The sequence below is a fragment of the Ochotona princeps genome, chromosome 27 (genome assembly GCF_030435755.1).
Source record: "Ochotona princeps isolate mOchPri1 chromosome 27, mOchPri1.hap1, whole genome shotgun sequence".
NCBI lineage: Eukaryota > Metazoa > Chordata > Mammalia > Lagomorpha > Ochotonidae > Ochotona > Ochotona princeps.
Window position 1 is genome coordinate 19,367,999 of NC_080858.1, and position 13,983 is coordinate 19,381,981.

At 42.7% G+C, this 13,983-nt stretch overlaps 1 protein-coding gene across 1 annotated transcript; it reads left to right on the top strand.

Moving 5' to 3' along the window:
* Positions 1-4,472: 4,472 nt before the first annotated feature.
* On the top strand, positions 4,473-11,551 carry LOC105942411 (C-type lectin domain family 2 member D2). The gene is made up of 5 exons (XM_012930158.2): positions 4,473-4,811; positions 5,402-5,485; positions 7,511-7,698; positions 8,445-8,548; positions 11,245-11,551. Exons 1-5 carry the CDS (start codon positions 4,745-4,747, stop codon positions 11,357-11,359), a joined length of 558 nt encoding a protein of 185 aa, XP_012785612.2. The 5' UTR covers positions 4,473-4,744; the 3' UTR covers positions 11,360-11,551.
* Positions 11,552-13,983: the final 2,432 nt, after the last annotated feature.

The window sequence follows — 13,983 nt, forward strand, 5'->3', positions numbered from 1 at the left end:
GGACCAACCATACCAGGCAGTATGCATAGTTATGCTCAGTGCCTCTAACCCAATGCCCTGGAAACAAATTTCTAAGTCAGTTTTGCTGTCTTTCTTTTAAGATTTTATTTACTTTTATTGGAAAGTCAGATATACAGAGAGAAAGAAAGACAAAGAGGAAGATCTTCTGTACACTGATTCACACCCTAAGTGGCCACACCAGCCACAGCTACGCCAATCCGAAGCCAGGAGCCAGGAGCCCCCTCTGAATCTCCTACATGGGTGCAGAGTCCCAAGGCTTTGGACCGTCCTCAACTACTTTCCCAGGCCACAAGCAGCAAGCTGGATGGGAAGCAGGTCTACCAAGGCATGAACCAGCACCCATATGGGATTCCGGCTCATGCAAGGCAATGACTTTAGCCAGTAGGCTACCGCGCTGGTCCTTTGCTGTCTTTCTATAGACTCACGCCACCTGTTCAAAGCAGTTCTCAGCTGAGGTATTTATATTTTTCCTTACTCATTTTCACTTACTGGAAAGTCAGAGAGACAGACAAAAGTTTCTTCACATACTCTGGTTCATTTCCCCTAAATGTTTGCAAAAGTCAGGGCTGGTCTGACTCCAGGAGCCAAGGACTCCACCCACATCTACTGCGAAGGTGGCAGGGACCCAATCACTTGAGCACCTACTGCTTCTCGGGATGTGTGCTGACAGCAAGCTGGAACTGGAGGCAGAGCCAAGACGTGGACCCAGGCACTGGGGTAAGGTGGAAGATGTCCCGAGAGGTATCTTAAGCACTTGGTCCACCCCCACTTCGGCTAAACTGCTAAAGAAGCAGAAGGAAATGAGTCACCAAGGTCACACAGGTTTATGTCTTACTGACTCCTTCAGCCGCATTTTCTCCAGCAGGTAAACAGGTGAGGCGTGGAAAGTGGGACATGGCTGTTTCTGAGTAAGATCTCTGATTTTCATTTGTAAATCTTTCCTTGAAATTCTTACCTGGACTGCCACATGTCTATTCTAAAATAGACAGGCATCATTATTGTGGTGTTACGGTAAAAAAAAAGTATCAAGATGTTTTTAAAGAATTCAGTAAGAAAGTAACTGTTTTCTTATGATAGGAGAATGGTATAAGTCTTCCTTTGCCAGAGGTACTAAAAAATAAATAATTCATCAATATAAACTTACACAACCAAAATAAAAAAGGGTTTTTAACCCATGGCGTAAAGGCAAAATGGAAAATAGGCAAAGCATGCCTTGGGTTAGAAGCATCAATATTCTTGGAAAGATGGGTCAGGATTACTTCAAAAGAAGTAAATTTAATTTAAAAACTAATAAATTTTTTTCCTGGTATTTTGAAAAGCTACTGTGTAATATAATTCCAAATCGTTATAAGAGAAGATTTTGAATGTTTCCATCACCAAAAGATGACTATTGGAACTCTACTTTTTAAAAAATGTAGAAAAAAAAGAATTTCAAAAATATGAGACTAATTCAAGAATAAATGAAAGTATTAGCATTGAATTAAATATTAGCACTGAAATGAAGAATTTTAAGAACTAGGAGGAGACAAGATGGACTTCAAGGGTTAGGAGTATTTAAGAAGTGGTCAACTATATTAATATCCAGGAAACAATCAGGTTGGGCCTGTGTGGTTGCTCAAAAGACTAATCCTCTCCCTGCAAGTACCAACATCCCATATGGGTGCCAGTTTGTGTCCTGTGTGCTCCACTTCCCATCCAGCTCCCTGCTTATGGCCTAGGAAAGCAAAAAAGAATGGTTCAAGTCCTTGGGCCCCTGTACCCACTTGGGGAGCTGGAGGAAACTACTGTCTCCTAGCTTTGGATTAGCTCACTTCCAGCCATGTGGCCATTTGGGGAGTAAACCAGCGGATGGAAGATCTTTCTCTCAATCTCTTCTCTCTGTAAATATGCCTTTCCAATAAAAAAAAAGTCTTTACAAAAATAAATATTCACATGGGTATAGAAACCTATTTTTGTTCAATGATACAGGAAAATTAAAAAAAAAAAAAACAGGAAAATTTAGATTGAACTAGATGAAACTTTAGAGCCATTTGTTAATCTGCATGCATTCCTTGCAACGTGTTCCCAGGGGAAGACACCCGTTAAAGTGGAGGCAATGAACAGCAATTTGCTGAACCCAACACGTGGCCTCTCAGCAAAATCTGTCAGCTTGTTGGAACAGAGGAAAGAAAAGCAGATAGATCTGTGTGTGTGTTTTCAGATAAAATATTTTTTTTACAAAGAATTCTGATATACTGTTTTTATAAATTGCTAAAAACAGAGTACATTATATTGTTACAGGGCCAAAGATGACCTCAGTGTCTCACATGAAAGAATTTCCATGCAGACAGGAAAGTGAGCAAAGTGAGATTTATTTAAACCAGAAACCTGCCGTAGCAGCAAGGAACGGGGCTTCCAAGAGAGGAAAGTCCCAAAAACTATTAGGGTTGAGTCTTCTAACATGTAGTTTTAGGGAGAAAAAAAACACAACACTGGCTAACCATCAGTTAGGGCACGGGGACAAAACTTATCAAAGGGCTGGAATTGTCATCTAGCTTGCTCAAAACAAGAAACAATCAGGAGGGTTCAACTGGTAACTTTTTTTTTCCAACTGGTAACTTCTTTCCATTTTCATCTTATGCTACAAACTCAAGAGGGTGGCATCATTGCCCAGCCACCCGTCTCACGATAAAGCCAGAAACTCAAGAGCAGGATTGTTGTTTTCACATTCCAATGGGGCCATCACCTACCTTCACACGTCCTCCCAGTATGAAGGCATGGGACATCAGGGAGCTGCAAACACAAGGTTAAATTGCATTTGTGTGATTTCTCAAGTCATAGGAACACCTGGCACAAAGCTCCTAAGTCCCCTGCGATGTTCTGAATGGCAGGAGACTCCTTTGGTTCTAACTGGATTCCTGATAAGCTCCTAGATGGGCATGAAGGGCAGCAAGCACTAACTTCTATTAAGGAGTAGAAGCTAAGAGCGCTGAATCCCACTCTGCCTTCTCTGAAGAGTCCATAATCTGTTATACCTACATGACGATGCCCCCATCAAAATCCTGAAAGTATAATGTTCCAGGGGGCTTCTGGGTTGGCAAACACAAGTACAGGCTGGGCAGGGGCAGTGTGTCCCAACTCCAAGAGGACAGCGGGACCTCTCCATTTGGATGTTCATCGGCATCCCTTATCTTATCATTACAATTATTTATTTAGTTAGTTTAGAGCACCAGAGGCAAACACAAAGAGAACTCCCGCCCGCTGATTCACTCCCCAAATACCCAGAACACCAAACCTGTGCCAGCCTGGAGCCAGGATTGAAAGCAGAGAAACTGTGTGACTCAATCCAGATGTGTTGATATGAGATGCAGGTGTCTCAAGTGGTAAGCTTACTAGCCACACCAAAAGCCTGCTCCTGCGCCCATCATTTTGAATCAAGTTTGCTCAATATTGTCCTCCACTTGGCCTCCTTGTCCTTGAGCACTCAGGCGCCTAGGCAAGGATTCTGGAAGACAGGCCCTCTCAGGGATGGCTCAGCAACTTGCTGGAGCACTCAAAAGACACATGGGTCTGCTCCACAGTGCAGCTCCGACCTCCTGGAAACACACATCCTCCACCCTCAATGCCAGATAGCAGCGATGTTTCATAGAACAAGCAGGTGCACGAGTGGAAATCCATGTTGAAAAATCAAATTTATGTTGGGGGAAGGGAAGCAATTTTTTGGTTTAAAAAAATTAATTTATCTAAGAAAGCACTAACAAAAGAGAGGCTGTATGTAAAATTTGCTTTCTACATGGAACTGGGGAAGTTCAAGACCAAATGTTCTATAAGTAAAAAAGTAGGATCCTCCTTCTTTGATAGCCAACCTGCATGTTCAACTGCCTTGTAAAACAGTCCACTCATTTGGAATGAAACCTCGGACAAGCCCAAAAGGGACTTAAATGACCAAACCCAATAACAAGCAACAAGAGAAACTTCAATGTTCTGGCAGAAAACCAAAGGTCAAAGAAAACATATATTTTCCCATTAAGTTTTACAATACTTTGGCATGATTTCAGCTGGCATAATCATTTTGATTGCCTGGCGATACGATCCAAATTGAAGAGAACTGTCTACAAAACAAATCGCTCAGTTGCTATGGGAACATACCTAAAAAAGCCACTTTATGTCCCCAGATTTCACTAAGCAATCCACAGATAAACAATACTTACTTCGAGGTTAAAAAGAACAGGGGGAAAAAAAGGTTACTGAAAATGTATTTTTTTAAAAACGGAGAAAAACACAACTTTGGATGCAAGTGACTATTTCCAGTTGATAGTACAAAACCTGCATTACTTAACTGTAGCGGATTCGAGATGTTAGGACATAATGGAGCCGACAAAAAGAGGTAAGGGACAATCCTCCTCTTCCACTGGCGAGCAGGTGGGAGAAGTGCCAATCAGAGCCCGAGTTCTCAGTCGCCGCCATGCCCGGCCAAGCCCGGTTGGCTGACCGTGGCCTCTGCGGGCAGGATACCGTTGGTGGCTGCCAGTCGCCGTTACTGCCCGCCGCCCACAGGGATCAGAGCCCAGAGCAGATGAGATGCCTACGGCCATCTGGCCCAGGCCAGTCTGCGGCAATCCCACCTTCTGCCACACTCCTGTGGTCTGCAGAGACCAGCTAGGATCCACAAGTTCTCGGTTCATCCCAAGGATTATTCCAGCCTTTGCAATCACGAGAAAAGTCGCCCTTGGGAGGGTTGGAGATGAACAAAAAAGAGGATGAGAAAGATGAGGAAATAGGGATTGAGGAGCCAGCCCGACGCCCAAAAGGTTAAGTAAGGAGGAAACCAAGAACTTGGCTCAGGGCTCCCAGGAACGCACCCGGCAGAGATTATTCTAGCTGCCTTTCCTAATTATGCATGCACCCTTGGCATTTGGAGGGTGAGATGGGCCTGAGGCGGTTATTCGTTCATTAAAAATTCAAAACAAACTCAAATCTCTCGTCCCCACCCCCTCCAAAAAAAAAAGGTTGGACCCATCCTGTTTCCACCACATGTCCTACACTTAGACAATATTCATTTATTGCCTCTCAGCTTTTTGGCTAAGATCAAGTGGAAATATTTCCTTAAAAGACCCCCAGGAGGAGGCTCTGTTTTCTGTTTTTGGACGTAGGACAGAAGAATGAATAGTATAAACAGTTACAGTGACATGGGGAAATGGAGCCAATGTCCCCTTTGAGGTTGCACCTGCTGAAAAGCTAGGTCTCAGGTGCTCTTTCTCATCTTTGATGACTGGGTGAGCAGCTGATCACGGGGAAGACAGACAACAGATGGACATTACCTGGGGTTTTGGTTGTTGCTGTTGTTGTCTTTTCTTTCAAATGGAAATCTTTTTTTGTTTGTTTTTTTGGTTCCTAATAGCAAAGAAAGTGATAATCATCTCAACTCTTCTATGTGCTGGACTTGCTTTTCTTCTTTGGGGGATTTTAAGCTTTCCTAAAAAATGTAAGTGAACAATTTCTGCTTACGAATCATGAATCGTATTTTTGCTGATCCAATTTGATAGCAGTGGCTAGCCTCTTCTGAGCCAGAAGAGTTGAGATCACAGAAGCACACCCCTACCAGAGTGGTTGAGTGTTCTCCAAGCTCAGGCACCTGCTTTCCCTTCTAGAATGGTCCAGTCCTTTTGTGAATATTTGCAGAGATTCAGGCATTCTGCCAGGTGCTAATGATTCGAAAATGTAAAAACAGAATTGCTTACCTGAAAGAAAATTATCTTAAATTTTTTTTTTATTGGAAAGTCAGATATACAAAGAGGAGAGACAGAGAGGAAGTTCTTCCATTTGTTGGCTCACTCCCCAAGCAGCAGCAACAGCCAGAGCTATGCCGATATGAAGTGGAGCCAGGAGCTTTTCCGGGTCTCCCAGGCAGGTACAGGGTCCCAAGGCTTTGGGCCGTCCTCAACTACTTTCACAGGCCATAATCAGGGAGCTGGATGGGATGTGGGGCCGCTGGGAATAGAACCAGCGCCCACAAGGTATCCCGGCATGTGATAGGCAAGGACTTCAGCCTCTAGGCCATCGCGCTAGTCCCCACCCCCCAGCTGCTTGTTTTCAATTCAGCTCTCTGTATAATCATAATAAAATAATTGTAGCATAATTAAGTAATTGCTAAATTATAGATATGTGCATTCCATCTGGTAGTCAGGTTATGGCTTCCAAGGGGAAAGTATTTGTGCTGAATCTTAAGGTCAAGTGTGTGTTTATCCAAAAGCCCCCTCACAAGAACACTTGTGACAGGAAATCACACCAGGCATTATTAGGGAACAAAAGATGTAGGGAATTGGCAGTTGTATTAACGTTTCCTGAACTCATTAATTTCCTGTACTCCCTTATGGGAGTAATCTCATCTTCTTTTCTGTTTGTCCTAATTATAGTTATTAGTACTTTAAAAAAAAAAAAAGAAAAAAACACCTTACACCCCACTCCTTTTGCTACCATTTTTTCCCTCCTTGATACAACACCTGCTTTTTTTAAAAAAAAAATCTATTTTCATTGAAATGGCAAATACACAGACAGATGAAGGGACAGAGAGAAAGATCTTCCCCAAGTGGCCACACTGGCCAGAGTTAAGCTGATCCAGGAGCCTCTTCCAGGTCTCTCTGGCGGGTGCAGGGTCCCAAGGCTTTGGGCCATCCTCTATTGCTTTCCCAGACCACAGGCAGGGAGCTGGATGGGAAGCGGAGCAGCCAGGACATGAACACACACCCATATGGGATCCTGGAGGTTGCAAAGAGAAGATTTAGCTACTAGGCTATCGTGCTGAACCCAACATCTCCCTTTAAAACACACACACATACACTTACTAGTGTTTTCTCATTTCTATCTTCCCACTTTCTGTGAATTTTGTTGTGGCTTTTTCCACTCACCTGTCAGTGAGCTTCCCCAGGGACTTCCAGATGGCCAAATTCGTGGTCATCTGACTAGACCTGTCCGCATCCCAGGAGAGGCTCCCTCCCCCTGAGAGTGGTTTAACTTGGCTTACCCTGTTCCCTGAGTTGAGTCCTTTCCCATTTACTATCCCTTTCGCGCTTCCTTCACCTGCTTCCTCCTTTCTCTCTGACCCCCTAGAGCTTTGATGCATTGCTGAAGCTCATTCTCTGAGCAAGTCCCCTGCTTACGTAATCTTGCCCACCCCTTGATTATCTCAATTAGTCTTAGCGCTTCAAATGCCACATCAAAACTGGTGATCCCCAAACAGGCACCTCCACTCTGATTCTTTCCCCGGAATCCAAACCTGGTTGTCTAGTAAGTATCTCAAATGTTGCTCACGCTGAAATGTTCTCCTCTCTGTATATCTGCCTTCCCAATAAAAAATAAATAAATCTTTAAAAAAAATAATAATAAAGCTAAGTCATTCCAACTGGATATGGAAGTAAAATGCGTTTTGTCAGTCTGCATTATGTGAACTCTTTCACAGTGAAAATCAAACTTTCCTTAATTGTTTTCTTTACCTCTGTGCTCACTGTAGTTGGAACTCCAAAGATTTCTGAAAGCAATCTGTGCACAGAGAATATCGCTGAATGTCCACATGGCTGGGACCAGATCAAAAACACTTGCTACTTCCAGTCTGAACATGAGACAACTTGGCTCAGCAGCCAGGAAAACTGCAAAACCCATTCTGCATTTCTGGCAAAATTTGACTCCAGGGAAGAGCTGGTTAGTTTTGCTATATTAATCCTGTTTCATTTTGAGTGACTTTCTAATGCAGTTGCCTTCATGAGGTGGGATGCTTGTCAAAAAACAGCCAGAGATGTTTATCTTTGTGGGGCTTACCACCTAGAAGAAGACATGGGCAATGCAAAGTAATAGTGTATCAGAAGTTAGTTTTATTCCAAAAGTATACAGAAGAAAGGGTATTGTGAGATCTCTGGAGGGGTAAGTTGCAGATGAGGTCAGAGCTCACAGGACATTTGAGTAAAGACCTGGAGCAGATAAGGAGGCTAGTCCATGGAATACTTAGGACCAGGAAAAATAAGTATAACCTAGCTCTTAAAATTAAGTGTAGGTCTGGAATATTCCAGGAACAGAACACAAGCAACCAGCCACTGTGATTGGGATAGTAAGTGGGGACGTGGCTCGTGAAAGACGTAAGCTGCTGCAAAGACTTTAGGTTTTTGTTGTTGTTGTTGTTGTTTTGTTGTTGTTGTTTGCTCCAGTATTAAAATAAGGAGGGATTTTAGGAATCATGAGCAAAAGTGTGATATGCAATCTTTGAGTAATTTGCATTCCTCTGAGGAAACTGACCCTCTTATGGCAAATATAAAAGCAGGGAAGTATTAGACTGATTTCAGTAACCCTGTCAAGAACATAAGGGACTTGTGCAAGGGGAATAGCATGATAGCTATAGCAAAAGAGAGAGAATATGAAAGAAATCCAATACAATACTTTGTGTTTTGTGAAAGGAATCTTTGATTCGCCACCTGAAGCCCTTTTCATATTGGATTGACGTAAACAGACACAGTATAGACATCTGGAGCTGGACAATCGATAAGCCAGAAGATGACTGGTAAGCCTTAATAACATATACTTACCATTCAAACTATTCACCTTGATGGTTTCCTCCACGTCAGCCCCCAACATGTTCTCACTAGATGAGGGGCCAAAGGGAACCCGAAGCCAACTTGATGTTCTTTCATGAGAGTTTACCATGAAATACCAGTACCTACCTCTGTGTGCTCAGTCACATTGCACCAGAGTCACCAAGTTCCCTTCAGCCGGGATTAGACGCAAATCGTCACAGCTTGACCCCTGCCCTCTTTCCACTTGGGATGGGAGAATATTTTCCCACTCCCAAGATGGTAAGTTGGAAAGCAAAATATCTGCTCCTACTTGATCTTTATTTAAAATTCTAGAACCTCTCAGTATTGCGTGGTTTGAGGAACTGATTAACTATTTTCCTTAAAACACTTCCAAATTTTGCCCAACTTCGAAGTGTGGAAATAACACAAAGGGTACTACGTGCCAGCTGTCACCCTCCGAGCACCTGCTCTATGATAGTGCTGCTCCGTGGCATTCAGAGCAAGGGGAAAAAATGTGTGCATAGCAGTTAGTAGCACAAAACCTCTAAATTGAGACAAAATATACATCTTTTCTGATCATTACATCACATTCAATTGTGGGGAAGAGGGACATGAAAAATCCACAATAACAACCATAATAGCATAACAGCTGATAATTATGCTTTTAAGAGATGTGAGGGAAAAGTATGGCCAAAATTAAATTTTACAGTTACAAAAAAAAATCTTTTCCTGCATGAAAGAAAATATTGACAGCATAGCATATTCTGTTAGAGACAGTCCAATTGAAAGGCACAAATGAGAAGTGAGAGTTCCCCAGGCAGCGTGGCCTAGCGGCTAAGGTCCTCATCTTGAACACCCCGGGATCCCATATGGGCACCGGTTCTAATCCCGGCAGCTCCACTTCCCATCCAGCTCCCTGCTTGTGGCCTGGGAAAGCAGTCGAGAGTTCCCAGTGGTTTACCATTGGTGTCACTGTGTCCTAGAGCATCTGTTGTAAGTGTGTCAGTTGGGCAGCCCCAGTAACAGTCCTGGTGGCCAACAGTTATGATCTGAGATGTTGGCAAGATTGACTTTTCCTGAGGCCTCATTCCTTAGCTAGAGAAGACGGAGTGCTTACTCTGTCTTCACAAGATCGTCTTCTTCCTGTGCATACGCAAGTCTACACCTAAGTTCATTGTTCTTCCAAGTACCTCAGTCACATTGGATTTTAATTAAGATAGAATTCAGAAATTCAGGGCCCCGTGAGATGACTCAAGGACCAGATCCTCACCTTGCAAGTGCCAGATCCCATATAAGCGCACATTTGTGTCCCAGCTGCGCTGCTTCCCATCTAGTTCCCTGCTTATGGCCTGGACAAGCAGTGGAGGATGACCTTGGGACCCTGAGCTCATGTGGGAACCCCAGAAGAAGCTTCTAGTTCCTAGCTTCAGATTGGCTCAGCTCTAGCTTTTGCAGCCATTTGGGGAGTGAATCAGAAGAGGAAGATCTGACTCTCCTTCTCTTCATAAATCTGACCTGCCTTTCCAATAGAAAGAATTAAACATTTTTTAAATCACTTTTAAAAACTGAAAAAAAAAAACCATAAAATGTTTATATGTGACTTTAAATATGAATTTAGTAGATACTTTCTAGGTATTTTGTATATGATTACTTATGTATATGGTGAATGCATCTGTATATCCTGTATGATGCATGCGTTTATCTGTCCCGTGCCAGATGGTACTTCTAATCACTCAAGTCAAGAATACTTGCTTCACAATGGTGATGGTTGCAGAGTGGCCAAGTGAAGAAATGTTTTTTTCATTCAGACCAGAACATTTTGAAATTTGTAAAAGATATTTAATGAAATATATGTTCCATTCATCCTCTGTTACTACATTAATTGATCTTTAATTTTTATTCTAAAATGTAAAGAAAGCACTCCAACCCCTCACTGTCTAGCTTAAAAATGCTTCCCTTATGATACACAGCCCAAGGCCCTGTGCTAACAGTGGAGGTCTCTGGCATCCCCTTCCCATTATAGAGTCTGTAAGTAACTTTGGAGCCTATAAAGGGGGACAGACAGTGTACCTGGGGTCTGCACAAAGTTGATGAAATTGTGTATTAAGAAAAAGATTACCCATGGATTGCAGTTTGGTGGGTTAGGGAAAGGACCAAGAAAATGTATCTTAAAAAAAAAAAAACAGATTTATTTTTGTTGGAAAGGCAAATTTACAGAGATAAAGAGCGACAGAAAAGGGAAAAATCTTCCAACCACTGGTTTACTCCCGCATGGACGCAACGGCCACAGCTGAGCTGAACCAAAGCCAGGAGTCAGGAACCTCCTTTAGGTTCTCCCACGCAGGATCCCAAGTCTTGGGCCATCTTCTACTGCTTCCCCAGGCCATAAGGAGGGAGTTGGGTAGGGAAGAGGAGCTGCTGAGACACAAACTGGTGTCCTTACAGGATGCTGGCGTTTGAAGGTGAAGGATTACCCACTAAGCCACGGAGCCAGCTCCAAGAAAATATTCTTTGATCTCCATTTTTCCATGACCTTGCTGATATTCCCTCATATTTCACTTCCTCCACTCCTTCAACTTCGGAAATATGATTACCAAAGTTTACATTCTGTGTATGAACTCACGCTTGGTAATTTTTCATGAGTTCCAGTAAGCAAAGAATAAATCTCTTTGTTTTGTTCCAGGTTCCAGGTTGGAAGTAATGAGAAATGTACCTATGTAGCTACCAATGGACTTGGTAGTGCTGATTGCAGTGAAACAAAAAGATACATTTGCAGCAAAAGCAGTGAATGTCTTTAAAGAGCTCTCTCCCATGTGAAACACACTCTTCTTTCCTTGTATTATAAATTCATATAGATGTATTTTCTATCCCTTCAAACATATTTTAAGTTGATTGATGAAAAATTATATCTTTTTTACCAGAGCATGATTGTATTTTCAATACTTAAGTTCTGTACAGGAAAAAATACAGTAAAATCAAAGAGAAAAGCATTATATTTTGTTTGCGCTATATGACAAACTATTAACATATTTAATCACAAATGTACACTTGGAAATCCTAACAAACAAATTAAGCGTTTATATAGGTGATCTCACTTAACATTTATAGATTACAAAATAAAATTTTCAACTCATCATCAACAATTCAAAATATTGAAATCTAGTAGTCACACAATTTCAGGGAATGAACTACCATGTCAAATACTGGAAAAAAATTCTAATTAAAGAAATTTATGAAAATGTAGGTGTTATATATACCCAACCCTAGCAATTTCTTTTTTTTTTTTTTTTTTTTTTTAAATTTATTTTATTTTTATTACAAAGTCAGATATATTGAGAGGAGGAGAGATAGAGAGGAAGTGGAGCCGCCGGGATTAGAACCAGGGGCCATATGGGATCAAGGCGGGGACCTTAGCCACTAGGCCAGGCCGCCAAGCCCAACCCTAGCAATTTCAATCCATAGAAATCAATGTTTACTATATGAAAACTATCAATACACAACCCACACTATGAAATTATTGAATAAACTTATTTATGAAACTACTAAATAAATTTGTGAGTTATATCCCTAGTGATAGCACAAATCTTCCTGAATGTTAGACAATATTGGGGAGTAGAATTAGAAAAAAGATACTTGTAAGTAGCAGAAATGCGTTTCACCACATTCTCTCTCCTTTGCATTCACCTCAGCCTGTGGTAGGTGATGGTTCACCATGCGTGCACTTTTGGAAGCCCTCAGCCAAAGCCCCTGTAACTCCACCACTCAGGGCATCCCTGTTCAACACGAGCTCTCTGCAGTCCAGCTCCTTTGATTTAGTCCAACAGCAACAAGACAACAGTCATTGCATCCAGATAACATTCTCCTTACTGACACCTGTTGGGTCACTTCACAAAATGAGTCTTCTCAAGTCCAGTTTTCCTGATGGGCAAGAAGTATCTACTGCAACGACTGAGCAGCCTACCATTTAGGTTGGGTTTTTACATGATTTTGCACGTAAATGAGCATTCCATAGTTAGAGGCATTTTAGCCATAACGGAATTCAAAGTAATCCGCCTAAAATCTATAACATCCTCTTAAGAATATAAAAACACGTTGCAAATTAATACGGGGGGAAAAAAAGAAGGAAACACCAAGGAAGTTAGGAAAATGAGAAAATTAATGTGAAAAATAAGAATGAAGTAAAAACAAGTCAGAGAAATAAAAAGAAGAAAATCTCATCAAACTGTCCAGGGCAGGTGTTGCAATGCAGCTGTTTGAACCAAGGCTTGCGATGCTGGCTTCCAATTACCAAAGTTCCCAGAAAAGAGTTCTAGCCAGCCTTCTGACATGGTTTCTTGCTAAGACACACCCTGACAGATGATGGCTCAGATCCCTTTAGGGAAATTTAGATGGAGTTCCTGGCTCTTGACTTCAAGCTGGCCCAGCCCCAGCTGTTGCAAGCATTTGGAGGGTGAACCCAGGGAGAAGGGACCCCAAACCTTATATCCCTGGTGCCAATGGATACACACACTTTGGTATGGTTTTAGGCAGCTAGTTCGAGGTTTGGAAGCTGTTATACCCATATTTTGAATTCCCCAAACGGAGACTGAGTCTGATGCAAGCACATAAGGGCGGTTTATTCAAGCTCGAGCCTGGGCCCCAACCATCACCCATGCAGTGGTTCGAGACTGAGAGCCCCGAGGCTGGGTGCTGCAGGGTTTTTATCACAGTCTAGGGAATTTTCAAGCCAGTACACTTACAATTGGTTAATAACAACAACAACAAAAATGCAATACTGGTACTTTCTTATTGGTGGACGATGAAACGAACAACCTTACCACAAGTAGGGGGACTTTTTTTAAAAAAGATTTATTTATTTTAATTACAAATCAGATATACAGAGAGGAGAGACAGAGAGGAAGATCTTCTGTCCGATGATTCACTCCCCAAGTGAGCCGCAACAGGCCGGTGCTGCGCCGATCCGATGCCGGGAACCTGTAACCTCCTCCGGGTTTCCCACGCGGGTGCAGGGTCCCAAGGCTTTGGGCCGTCCTCGACTGCTTTCCCAGGCCACAAGCAGGGAGCTGGAAGGTAAGTGGAGCTGCCGGGATTAGAACTGGCGCCCATATGGGATCCTGGCGCTTTGAAGACGAGGACTTAGCCGCTAGGCCATGCCGCAGGGCCCAAGTTGGGGGACCTTGAAGGTTGCTGGTTACCTAACTTATCTGCGACATTTTCCAGAAATGAAACCCAAGCCAGAAACAAAGCTCAACTTTCACAGCAAAAATGGTGTGGCTCATGTTGAGGCTCTTCAGAAGCCACATCTCCCCTCACCGATGGAATCCTTTCTGCCCATCTGTGAGTCATCATCACCATCCAAAACCTAGGGGGAGGGTGGGACTGCGCTGTTGCCAACCCCTCCCCTCGCAAGTCGCCATGTTGA

Bases quoted from the DNA above. Each gene is read 5' to 3' on its own strand.
- LOC105942411 (XM_012930158.2), top strand. From the start codon at position 4,745: ATGAACAAAAAAGAGGATGAGAAAGATGAGGAAATAGGGATTGAGGAG. The intron at 4,812-5,401 runs GTTAAGTAAGGA...GGTTCCTAATAG, and splicing joins GCCAGCCCGACGCCCAAAAG to CAAAGAAAGTGATAATCATC. The intron at 8,549-11,244 runs GTAAGCCTTAAT...GTTTTGTTCCAG, and splicing joins GATAAGCCAGAAGATGACTG to GTTCCAGGTTGGAAGTAATG.